This window comes from Oncorhynchus masou, chromosome 26 (genome assembly GCF_036934945.1).
Source record: "Oncorhynchus masou masou isolate Uvic2021 chromosome 26, UVic_Omas_1.1, whole genome shotgun sequence".
NCBI classification, from domain to species: Eukaryota; Metazoa; Chordata; class Actinopteri; order Salmoniformes; family Salmonidae; genus Oncorhynchus; species Oncorhynchus masou.
This window is the reverse complement of record NC_088237.1, coordinates 22265349-22278349: the sequence shown is the minus strand read 5'-3', so window position 1 is coordinate 22278349 and position 13001 is coordinate 22265349. Positions and strand designations below refer to the sequence as shown.

Here is a 13001-nt window from a genome sequence, read left to right as displayed (position 1 = left end):
CTTAAACTTTTTCAATGAGCAGAAATCAAGATAACCGATTGCACATTGTGAAGGGCGGTCTGAACCACCCCCTTTACTGGGCCGTGTGTTTGTACACAAACCGCGTCATTCATTCTGGTGTGTGTAAAGTCTATGCCTGTCGCCAAGGCAAAAAGCCACTCCCCTTCCTCCTCGAGCTGATGCAATGCTGGATAGATATAAAGGTGCAGACAAACCCCTCCTCGTTTAGATAACGTAAATTCAAGTTGCGCATCACATCATTGGCAATTTGATTTAATAGAACATCTTAAAATTGAGCTTTTAAGCTATTATTATACAAGTGTATCCACATTTTAAGTTATTTTCCTATTTAATTGGGACAATTTCATTGTATCTGAAGTACATTTATTGTTGCTGATAATTGGGAATTTAAAACATCAAGGATAAATAGTTTTTAGTAGAATATTGGAGACATTCAACGGTGAAGGAATTGTTTAAATTAAAATTGCTAAGGATCGCCACTTTTTCATAGGGATTTTATTCGTTTTCTCAAAGGTAAGATTCTGTCTGCGCTGCATCTTTTACTGTCTACCAGGAAATATGCTGGGTTACCTGGTGTAGGCTAATTATCTTGTAATTCTCTGTTTATAAATTGTAATTTACAATTCTATAGGCCTAGTAAATTGATGTATTCTGTATTGTAAGTAATTAAGTCTATTCTATTGGAAAATGGGTGAAATAATTAGCCTATATATTGTGTATTGAAATAGAGGGCCGATGTATATAATCTCTTGCATGTTATTTCCCTAGTCAATTAGTCAAGATCAGTTAGGCGCAAAGATAAAATGTATTAGGTTATAGCTTTTTATTTCTATATTCTTTATAATATTTCTGATGCTATGCTATAGGCCTAGGCTACACAGCGCAATGGGCCAGACTCGCAAGGGTAGGCTCGTCGGCTACATTCTTTCTAGAGGAATGTCGGGGCGGTAACCAAGGAAGGAATGTAATGGATTTGATGGTTGAGTCTTTTCACTTATTTGGGATACTTGTAAATAAGAGACATCAACGTCCAAGAAAATATGCAACCCAAATGAATGACTGTAAACTACAGTTGAGGATATCTAAGACAGATATAGGACTTACAGCTCTGCGCAAAATGGTGCCAGTCGATAATAGACAAGCACGTGCCTTTGTTTCCATCAGTCTGTCATGGAAGAAATCTTATTAAATGGAGCCCAAAATCGAATTATTGAACAGTCCCATGTCTAAAATGTTTTAGATTAGGCTGTGCTCTATCATTTAAAACCCTAAACTAATAACATGATCTCACATTCTGTTTGAATAAACGGGATTTGTTAGTTACATATATTGGCCGATTATAATGACAATTCTTCTTATTTAACACGTTGAAATTGGGGATGAAAAGGCTTGCGCAATGCTTTTGTCATTCATATTGGCTATGTGACGCTGCGCTGATGTGGATAGACGCGGATGCCGGGCGGCTGGTATTTTTCCACTGGCTTCTGGGGATGAGTCAACCCCCCCTTCGTCTGGTCACATGACTTCAGATTTATGAGGTAGCTGCAGCGCAATGAGTAGCCTTGTCTCTCCCTTTCCAATATTGATTATTCGACGTCCCTGGTGGAACTCACGGTACAATAAAAAAAGAGAGTGGGAATGGTGCAGGCAAGAAGTTCACAAATTAACACAAATTTCTTCAAGGTTTTCCGTTTGTTTATTTTACAGCATGAAACAGGCCACTGCAAAGACAGAGATGAGCCGCTTCAGCATTTCCCCTGATGAGGATAGCAGTGTCAGTTCCAATAGTCAAGAATACAGTTCCTGTCCAACCAAGAAGGTTCCTATTGACAGGTGAGGCACTGCAGTCTGCTGGGTCTGAAGATGCTCTGCAGTAGACCTATGCCTGTGTTTCTAACAGCAGAAATGTCATCAACTTGCATATTTTTGTAGAACTTTTTATATTATGTTTGTTTTAAAGGCTGAATTGGAATGGGATTAATCCATTAAATAAATGCTTTATGCGTGTTTGATTTCCAGTCAGTATCCCGATATGGATGCGGAGAGTCAAAACTTCCTTCCAGACTACCACCTGGACAAGAAGAAGTATGAAACAGATTATGTAAGTGCTGTCCTGATAACACTTAGGCTTCCAATTCCAATTTGAGGCTTATGGTTTACTATGTTTTTATTTGAGGGTTTTTTCTTACTTGAGTATATTTGACTTTATTCTCAACAGCATCCAGGCACCGCCTCTTTCGGGATGTCAGTCTTCAACCTGGGCAACGCTATTATGGGTAGTGGCATCCTGGGTCTCTCCTATGCCATGGCCAACACTGGCATTGCACTCTTTGTGTGAGTACTGTTCTTGTGTACCTGTATGCCAGTGTTAGACTTGTGTTTCAATGAAATCAATTGCAGATTATTTCTACACCTGCATTGCTTGTTGTTAGGGGTTTTAGGCTGGGTTTCTGTATAAGCACTTAGTGACATCTGCTGATGTAAAAAGGGCTTTCTAAATAAAAACGTAAACTGTACTGCGGGGTCAATCAACGTTCACGCTTTGTCATCCAATGGCAATGTCTGCAGCTTGCAAGGTGTGACAAAGAGATAGTGGTGTCTGTTTTAAAGAGGTTAACACCAATGATATATCCCAGGATTGCTGATACTATGTATTGGCCAATGAGAGGCTTTGAAGCCACCGGTCGGCCATATTGGCAGTCCCCAGAAAGAGTAGTCCTCCATAGGAATGAATGGAATTCTACAGTATTTCAATACAATTTTTCAAGGACAAAATTACATGTATTTAAGTATTTTGTTGTTGTAGTGGGGACAGTAACATTAGTACCATTCTACTTTAAGGAAAAACATTGTATATATATTTGTTGTGCTTTTTTTATGTTTAACTCAAATAATATACTTTCAATTATGCATTTAGGTGTCTGTTAACTCAATAAATGTGGCAAAAACAAATGTACACATTAATACATGTATTTTATTTGATAGCTTCCAAAATATTTTTTACAATGGTGGGAGGGTGCCAAGATGAAGGCGCAGTAGCATCAAAACAGCACCCCCTGTCAGTCAACTAGTGTATATATAAATAATTGGAATGAAAATACACATCCACAATTGAAATGGAGCTCAGCTTTATGAATCTGGAGTAGGTAGTAGGAATTAGGAGCGGCAGGTAGCCTAGCGGTTAATCGGGTTGTGCCAATAACTCAGTGGTCTTGTTTGAATCCCTTGGGTGAAGAATCTGTCGCCGTGCTCTTGAGCAAGGCCCTTAACCCAAATTGCTCCTGTAAGTCGCTTTGGATAACAACATCTGCTAAATAACTCAAATGTAAGTCAACATCACATTGAATAGAGTGCAATATAGAATATCACTGTATGTTGCTAGTGTAGAAGATGGTTTGTGGAACTCTCTGTCTGAATGCACTCCGTCATATCAGAGGCAATACAGCGCATTCTAAACTTAGCAGTGTGATATACCACCAGGTACAGCACAATAAGGTCACACATCTCAATATCTACCAATGTGAGGCATAGATACTGTACATACAACCTGAGCACAGCATTTCTCCACAGTCTACTGGAGATGTGTCCTTGTCTAAGACAGGGCATTGGATAACCCTGAAGGGAGTTAGAGTAGGCTGGTGAGACAGCCTACAGAGATCAAAGCTTGTGCTACCGCAGAGCACGGTAGCTAGCAGCCACGCAGGCCAGTGTTTACAAACAGTGGGCGTACGAGTGTGAGCGCTGGGGTTGGGTGTGTGGCGCACTAGCATCGGGGCCTTTCATGTGGGCCAGTCACTCGAAGCCGGGAGGAAGCCGCTTAGCAGCGCTAATCTTTCTGCATTGGGGCAAGAGTTATATAAAGTCTAAGGTACGGTAAACGTGCCTCACATGAGATCATGAATGGAGCCCCCCCGCCGCCGCCATTCCAGTAGAGTCTTCTTCTCTCCATTACACTCATTACAAGTCATTTCAACCAACGTTTAACCAAAATCCAATGACATTACATTCTTTGTTGATTTCACGTTGAATTCACGTTAGTTGATAAATCAACCAAATTTAAATCAAAACTAGATGTTGAAATGGCGTCTGTGCCCAGTGGGTAGCCAGTCTGAAGGGCCACTTCCTCCAACAGCTTATGAATATGAATTATGAATATAATACCTCTGATTATTTGTGTAGCGTTGTGAAGTAGGAGAAATTCTGGGCACTCAATGCAAAACCCTTTATTCATTTGGCTTATGCATTTCCGCCAACATACCATCTTCAGGGTATAAAATAATTTGTGTATTTTCACAAAGGCCTCCGTTTTAAAAAAAAATCTTTGTTTGCAAAAGGTTTCCACACCATGGGACTTGCAAACACTTCACCGCTGGGTAGATTCAGTATTTACAGAGTGAAAACAATTACCTTGAGGTCATCTAAGGTATATTTGGTGAGTCAGTGAAGTGCATATGATGTGATAAAATGTAGACTAAAATATTATGGGCAGAAGTGTAAACGGTGACAAGTAGCTGAGTCGAGTAATCGTCTCTATACCACTGTGTTGTGGTTCTGAAGTTGTGTGTGTGTGTGAGTGAAATTATTTTCATAAGGCCTTCATAATGTGACCATAGCTTATATCGCTTAGAGATCATTTTTCTCAGTGGCACAATTGCTACTATTAATACAGTGAGTCAGTTTTAGCTCTGCACAGCTTGGCTGCTAGATAGAATATCCTAACCTGGAGCCCATTGTCCAAATCACATCCCTGTATCTGGATTGTGCATAGCTGTGTTGCATCAAAACTGTCCCCATGACAAGGTCTTTGCAGATCAGCTCACAGACAGAACCTATTGATCCCTGTGTTTGGGTGCTACAGTACAGTAGAGAAGTCGCTTGTATGTCACTTCCCCAGCCTCAACATGGTCAACATGAGATGTGTCCTTGCGATGGTCAGAACACATTTTTCATGTGAATTTTAGCTTTGCATTGACATTTGGCATTTTTTGTCTCCACGTTCAGATGGAACCATCGGGAGATCAAGTCAAAATAATGTGTTTGAATTGGGACTGGTGAAATGCACCGAATGGAAACAAAGCTTGCACTTATCCAATGTGCACTTATCAGTAGTCAACCGGGTAACAGTGTGTCAGTGTGGTTCATTCCAGTCGATAATAGTCCTTACCAGTCTTGCAGGCAATAGCAGTCCTTTGGCCTGTTTCCGTGCCTTACTCGTGATACAATGTTCCTCTTCTCTCCACAGAATTCTCCTGGTGGCTGTGTCCATCTTCTCCCTGTACTCTGTGCACTTGCTTCTAAAAACAGCCAATGAAGGAGGGTCGCTGGTCTATGAACAGCTGGGTTACAAGGCCTTCGGCATGCCCGGGAAACTGGCTGCATCTATCTCCATCACCATGCAGAACATCGGAGGTGAGAACTAAGGACACTTCAAAGTCAGGGAGACAGTCAACTTCTAGTGGATCAATGAGACTATGTGGAAATAAGTCCAAAGTCGAAATGTCAGTGGTCACACACAGAAAAGGAAGAGTAGCCCATTTCCCATAAACCAAATGGTTCTGTAAATGTTTACAATCAATATTTGCAAGGGTACTAGACTTTCCAATGGAACAAACATCCCTTCTGCGAACCAACAGGCCTATTCATCCTTAGTTAGTGCTTCTAGAACAATTTGTCTCAGAGATGTCTGTTTTGGAACAAAATACAGGCCTGTTTTGATGCGAAGTCGCTGATTCACAATATGACTTTGACTAACCGTGACTTTGCTTTTACCTTTGCAGCCATGTCCAGCTACCTCTACATTGTGAAGTACGAGCTGCCGATCGTTATCCAAGCTTTCGTGGGAGCTACCAACGGGTAAGCAGCTTTGTCTCTAGATTCTGTGTGTGCGTTGGTGTGTGTGTGATTCCTTTAGTCTGCTGTTAGTTTGGTTTGAAAAATGGCCCATGGTTGAGTTTGAGAGGTCGACCCTCAAGGTGAAGCAGTGACTTTGGTGTCATTCAAAATGGCGGTGGGTTGTTTTTGAGTGCTGTGCTGGGAAGATATGAAGAGGCCTCTTTGTCCCTCTCAGCAGAGAGAGGGAGGTGGGACAGTGTGTTGTCGGCAGCCGTTCAAAGGGTCCTTTTAGAAGAGCCAGTGCTGCACAGAGACAGACCTCTGGATGAGCTCATTCAGACCAACCAACTGGCCCATGAAACATTCATGTAGTGTTGCCAGCATGTAGCTAGACCACCCTAAGTGCAGGCTGCTATTTCTATGTGCATTGCAGACATTCTGCCATGTTTGTATTTTTTCACAAAAGCTAGATAAATGCTGGGATATGAATGTGTGTAAGTGTGGGTGGGTGTAACTGTGTGTTATTATATTAAACTGTGTGGTGATATGTGTGTACAGTGTATGACGAGGTCTTGTCTCTCCTGTGCGTTCCAGAGAGTGGTATGCGAACGGGGACTATCTTGTGATCCTGGTGTCAGTTGTCATCATCCTGCCACTCTCACTTCTCAGGAACCTTGGTAAGACACAATACAGAGTGTGGCACTTTACCTAGTGTGTGTGTGTGTGTGTGTGTGTGTGTGTGTGTGTGTGTGTGTGTGTGTGTGTGTGTGTGTGTGTGTGTGTGTGTGTACACGTGTGTTGTGAAATGCAGCACTTGTGTAAAATGTTGTGAAAGGGCAGGGGATGGTGACGCACTGTGGCAACGTATGTGTGTAATAGGGGCCAAAACAGTTTGTTTACATTAGATTCCTTTTTGACTGATGAAGTTAATATATTGCCTTAGAAGATTATTCTTATTCATTGTAATATGGTTTTAATATATGTTATAACAGGGATATTACACAGTTGTTAGTATATTTACTATCTTACATTTCCACAGTATATGAAGTACTCAATAGTTTTTTCTCTCTCTGTTACCTTACTTCAGGTTACCTTGGTTACACAAGTGGTTTCTCCCTGCTTTGCATGGTGTTCTTCCTGATTGTGGTGAGTCAACATCCTAAACTACTCCGCTGTTGTGGTCTTTACAGTTCAGGTTATTGTAGTGAATGGCTCACCTACAGATATGATATCTTAATTTTATAACTCTGTTGTCGAAGATAATGTTCCTGCACAGTAGGAAATGCAAATTGTAGTGTATTTAAGGTTTAAAGCGGCTTCTAAGGTTTGTAATTTCCACTTTAATACTGTCAATCTTGATTTATCCTAACTAAAATGTATCAACCACATTTCCATTTATTATTATCCATACCGAAATTAAAAATTCCTGTCACTGCAGGACTATTTTCATGCAGTGAGAAACTGGTCAAATGAAGATAGAACACCTGAATAACTGTGACAAATTGGTTTACAATTCTGACCTGCTCACACTAGCCGGACCATGAGCAAGCATTTCAAATGACCTATCCCCTCTATTGTACGTTGCTTTCTAAAAGTAATGAGTTTTAATCTGTAGTAGTTATATCGCCAATTAGCAATGTATGTAGCCAATAGTCTGTACCTTTTGTATGGGAGTCTAAATGGGCTTGGTTGCTTTTCCAGGTGATCTATAAGAAGTTCCAGATCCCGTGCCCTTACGTCCCTAACATGGACGTGATACTGAACGAGACGGTTAGCAAGGTCCTGAACAACACGGTGGGCTTCCTCAACACCACCGCCGCTGTCTACAATGAGGACGTCTGCACACCCAAATACTTTGTCTTCAACTCTCAGGTGAGAAATGGACAGATATGTTGAGTGGTAAATCGATAAATAGAAAGAGAACTACTTAATGGATGTCCAAGTGCTTTCGTACCTGTATTAGTTGTTTTTTTGTGTCTGTGTGCATGTGTCAAATGTGTAACGGTCTTGTCTAACGCTCTCCTTCAGACTGTGTATGCTGTTCCTATCCTGACGTTCGCCTTTGTCTGCCACCCCGCCGTCCTGCCCATGTACGAGGAGCTTAAAGAGTGAGTCTATCGCTGTTTAACCAGCTGCCACACTCAGAAGTGCGCACACACACACACACACACAGAGTTTATAGCTGTAGTACTTGTGAAGGAAGAAAGAGAAAAGAACAGTGGTTCTGTGTCTCAACCTCCTCTTCTTTCCCAGTCGTTCCCGTAGAAAGATGCAGGGCGTGGCCAACGTGTCTTTCCTGGCCATGTTCATCATGTACCTGCTGGCTGCTCTCTTCGGATATCTGACCTTCAACGGTGAGCCACCCCCGCCCCCTTAGAAACATATTCATCCATTTTTTAACAGTCGGATACAAAACTAGTTTGAGAAGGAAACAGTCCGTTTCGGGGCTCATACAACCAGTTGTTATGCAAGTACTGTCCCCCATGAGAAAACAAGACACAGAATCATCTGTCCAATACACCAATGATCCTGTATATTTGTTATGGGCAAGGACATCGCAGCAGGTGTCCAGCCATGTTCCAGACTTCCCTAAAAGTATGGCTACGCAATGGCCCTCGTTAGCAAGGACGACATGACAGAAATTAATGATCTAGGGTGTGAAAGTTACGCACAACCTCGAATAATCTTAGCTGTATTCCAATTGACCTCTCAATCTGTTTGATTTGGCTGGACATGTAACAGGCAGGCTACAAAGACATTTCTGAACGAACACCAACATTCTGAGTGAATGTTGACCGTAGGGGTTATTATAGGGCATTGCTGACCAGGGTTTGATACCCAGTTGGTCACACATGGGCCCTGTGTCTGGATATCTGAATATTTGAAAGGTGTGGAAAGGAATTGAATATGTGGCTTTATAAGTGAAAGGAAACAAGCATAAATTAAATGACCGTATTGGATTGGCTTTACAGTGAATGTGGAGTCCGAACTTCTGCACACCTACTCCAAGGTCTACAAGTCTGACGTGATCCTACTCATCGTTCGTCTGGCCGTGCTGACAGCTGTCACCCTGACTGTCCCTGTGGTGCTGTTTCCCGTAAGCCCCACATCTATCTATCTGTCTGGCTGGCAGCTTGTCTCTCTGTCCATCCAGCTGTCCTTCTATCCATCCATCCAAAACTTGTGAGCGTTGTCAAGTTCGGCATTGCCACCATGTTGACCTTGGTCCCCCGTCTCTGTCTCTCTGTAGATCCGCACGTCGGTCAACCAGCTGCTGTGTGCCTCCAAGGAGTTCAGCTGGATCCGCCACACCATCATCACCGTGGTTCTGCTGGCCAGCACAAACTGTCTGGTCATCTTCGTCCCCTCCATCAGAGACATCTTCGGCTTCATTGGTGAGTGAATGTGTTCAGCTGGTCAGGTGCAGTTCTAGAAGTTGAACAGCACAGAATCCAGAAGTTGTAATAGAGAAAGAAAAGAGGTGAACATCCCCACTGAGCCTGTCATCTTCCTCTTCAGGTGCATCTGCGGCAGCCATGTTGATCTTCATCCTGCCCTCGGCCTTCTATATCAAACTGGTCAAGAAGGAGCCCATGAAGTCTGTGCAGAAAATCGGAGTAAGAAACCATCCCGCTCATTTTTAGTCCATGCAATTGATGTTTGTGGGTGTTGTGGTCTGTGACTCCTGGCCAGGAGCATCAATCGTATAGTGGAGAAGAAAGCCTTGATGTGTTTGTTGTGCTAAGCCCGACCGTCTTGTCCTCCCTCTCTCTCCAGGCATCCATCTTCCTGTGCAGTGGTTTCTTTGTCATGATCGGCAGCTTGACTCTCATCACCCTTGACTGGATCAACAATGCCTCACGAGCCGCCAATGGACACTAGGATACCTCATCCACCAGGGGGGGCACCATACCATCCGCAGCTCAGCCACTAAACATCTGACCGCTAAGACTGCTACACAAGAAGAAGAATATGACCTCACATACAACAATGTTCGGCTTTGAACTCTAAGCAAGAGACTATACCATTCCAATGAGAATGTACTGAACTTTGTACAGTATGCAGTTAAGCCACACAGGTGGTGATTTTCTTTTTCCCTTTCGTTGTGCTTTCTTTGTTTCGTTTCCCGTTTTGGACTTTCTCTTTTTTGTTATTCTGGTACAGTTGAAACAGTTGACGGTGCCTCAAACAGGGATGGTGTAGTTGTAGAGTTCCAATGCAGCTCATATTCAGGTACTGCGTGTGAGCTCAGCTTTTTGGGCACGGCGACAACTTTTCTCAACCAGAGCCGCACGCAACCGCGGACATCCTGGAATCCCAGAACTCATTAGAGGTGAAGAATGTGACAGCAGACTCTACTCGAGGTGAATAATTTAGTGTTCAACTTCTTATTTTTTTAAAACATTGCCAAAAAAGGTATTTGTAATATGTGTTTATATATTTAAAAAGCACTTAATGTTCAGCACACTTGTGAGGAAATTGTCTGTTCACGGACTACTAGACCGCTTATCAGTATTTGTACCAAGGCTGTGTGACCTAGCTAGTGGTGTCGGCTTAACTTGTAAAATGCTTAGTATGAATCAACGAAACCTGCCTTCTCAAAACCCCACACTGGAAGTTGCAAAATATCTCTTTTAAAGAAATGTATTACGCATTGTAATGTATTGAAGACCTTGTTCAAATCTAGCACAGCGATGATACTACTGCTTGTAGATGGGGCATGCTCCTTGTCAAATCCCCCGGATGCTAAGGGGAGGGGGACGTTACACTTTTTCTTTACGGAAGAAAATCTTGAATTTGACCACATGCGTGGTTGTAATGTACCTGTTTAACTTGCTAAAATAGTTTGTTTTATGACGGTTTTGAGACCGCATATAACCAAACGTCACATCAACGTTACATAATGGCTTCCATGCAGAACTGAGGGAAGGCGGAGGAATGTCATGTGAGCTGCTCAGTGTTTGTCAAAATGTCAGTGTTTTTCTAACTATTGGCAGCTTCTCCTTATTAAACATAACCGTAGGTACAAAAAAAGTTATGAAATTATTGATAAGGATAGTGTAATGTCGGCTTGTCACCTCGTCACAAACACGAGGCGAGCGGCTCACTGCTTCCAATGTTAACCTCACACATCATCCAAACTGTTATTGTCCTGCGATTATTTATGGAAGAACATGAAATCAATGTAATTTTATCTATTTTACTATATTTATATATTGTACATATATATATATATATATATATATCTATGAGTTAAACTACTGTATATATGCTACGTTTTGTTTAACCTTTGTTGGCATTTCACTAAACTATAAAAATAGCTGGTGAATTTGGTCTTTATCAATTTACCCCCCTATGATTCAGTATGGAACTGTTCACTTTCATTTCTGGAACCATAGTGAGAGAGCTTTCCCTCTTCCACTTGCTGTAATTCTGAAAGACCATGTTTAAAGTGGAACCTACCAAAACATAGTGGCAGTGGTCTTTGTGTAACACACTTCACACTTGTTCTATTTGTGACCCTGATAACCTGTTCTCTCATGCTCTATGCACGTCTTGGTTAGAGAGTATGTGAGCCATCTCTTGACCTCAGGAGCAAAGGGCATCGCCCACCAGTGTTACACTCTTGTTTCAATGAAACACTATGTACATCATGTAATTATTGTCAAAATAAAGTGAAAGATAACCCCACACATTGTCAGGTCTTTGTGTCAGTTCTATCTTGCAGACCAGCTGATTGTGGTGTGGTTTTGCAGGGAGCCCACCGTATGTTGGGAAAGTGATGGCAACTCCTGAGACAGAACTAGAACCCCCTCAATTCTGATTAATAAACTGCACAAAAACGCAAACAATTTCAGGAGAGAATATTACATTGTCTAAATATTGTGGTGGGAAATTATGCATTTTTCAAATGTTGCATGAATGAGATGTATAGTCCAGAATCATAAGTCCACAAGTGTTTGGACAGTGAAGTATTACTCCAGCAATTTGAGATCAAATGATGAATATGAGGTGACAGGACACAACCTTATTCTAGGCGTGCTGTTGGTTGGATTTGAACTGCCAAATATGTATAAGACACATCTTTACTCTGCCTTGCTGAAATAAATAAAAGCACAACTCAATGGACCGAACTATGCAAATGGCCTCGTTAACCATGTTTCCATCCACGCTATGAAGAAAAAAAAATCACGACAGCTGTGAAGGAAACAAGAAGTTTCGATACAATTTTATAAATGTTGAGAGATCATTTGTTAGTTCGACATAGTGGAATCTTTTTGTGACTTTAAATTTTATGCGCAAATATTGATGTAATTCACTGAACTCTAAACCTCAATTAAATCTTGTAATGAATAATGTTGAAATTGAGCAAGTTGAGACTAAACTGCTTGGTGAAACCCAGGAGGGTAAACTGTCATGGTCAAAACATATTAATGCAACGGTAGATAAAATGGGAAGAGATCTGTCCGTATTAAAGCGCTGCTCTGCTTTCTTGACCCCACTATCAACAAAACAAGTCCTACAGGACCTAGTTTGGTCATACCTGACTACTGTCCAGTCATATGGTCAAGTGCCACAAAGAGGGCCATAGGCAAATTACAATTGGCCCAGAACAGAGCAGGATGGCTGGCCCTTAAATGTACACAGAGAGCTAACATTAATAATAGGCATGTCATCTCTCCTGGCTCAAAATGGAGAAGAGATTGAATTTATCACTTGCATTTGTGAGAAGTATTGACATGTTGAATGCACTGAGCTGCACACAGCTCAGACACCAATGCATAACCCCACAAGACATGCCACCAGAGGCCTCTTCACAGTCCCCAAGGCCAGAACAGACTATGGGAAACACACAGTGCTACATAGAGCCATGACTAACTACATGGAACTCCATTCCACATCAAGTAACTCATGCAAGCAGTAAAATCAGATTTTAAAAAACAACATTAAACTACACCTTATGGAACAGCACTGACTGTGAAGAGCCACACACACACACACAGGCACAGACACATGCATACACACACGCTAACACGCGTACTCTACTCACATTACATATGGATTTTGTATTGTAGATATTTTGTAGTAGTGTGTATTAATGTGTGTATATGTAAATTGCCTCAATATTGCTGCAGCAGCAAATGGGT

At 41.8% G+C, this 13001-nt stretch overlaps 1 protein-coding gene across 1 annotated transcript; it reads left to right on the top strand.

Annotated features, from left to right (window-relative positions):
- Positions 1-211: 211 nt before the first annotated feature.
- LOC135515038 (sodium-coupled neutral amino acid symporter 2-like) lies at positions 212-11546 on the top strand. Its single transcript, XM_064938842.1, has 15 exons — positions 212-534; positions 1729-1854; positions 2041-2122; positions 2240-2355; positions 5264-5430; positions 5799-5874; positions 6448-6530; positions 6941-6999; positions 7555-7725; positions 7882-7961; positions 8107-8207; positions 8826-8950; positions 9104-9248; positions 9373-9470; positions 9631-11546. Exons 2-15 carry the CDS (start codon positions 1730-1732, stop codon positions 9733-9735), a joined length of 1533 nt encoding a protein of 510 aa, XP_064794914.1. The 5' UTR covers positions 212-534; position 1729; the 3' UTR covers positions 9736-11546.
- Positions 11547-13001: the final 1455 nt, after the last annotated feature.

What these genes read in the sequence shown, in the direction of transcription:
- LOC135515038 (XM_064938842.1), top strand. Translation starts at nt 1,730, where the DNA reads ATGAAACAGGCCACTGCAAAGACAGAGATGAGCCGCTTCAGCATTTCC. An exon ending in CACCATGCAGAACATCGGAG is followed by an intron (nt 5,431 to 5,798) that starts GTGAGAACTAAG and finishes TTACCTTTGCAG; the next exon opens with CCATGTCCAGCTACCTCTAC. An exon ending in ACTTTGTCTTCAACTCTCAG is followed by an intron (nt 7,726 to 7,881) that starts GTGAGAAATGGA and finishes GCTCTCCTTCAG; the next exon opens with ACTGTGTATGCTGTTCCTAT.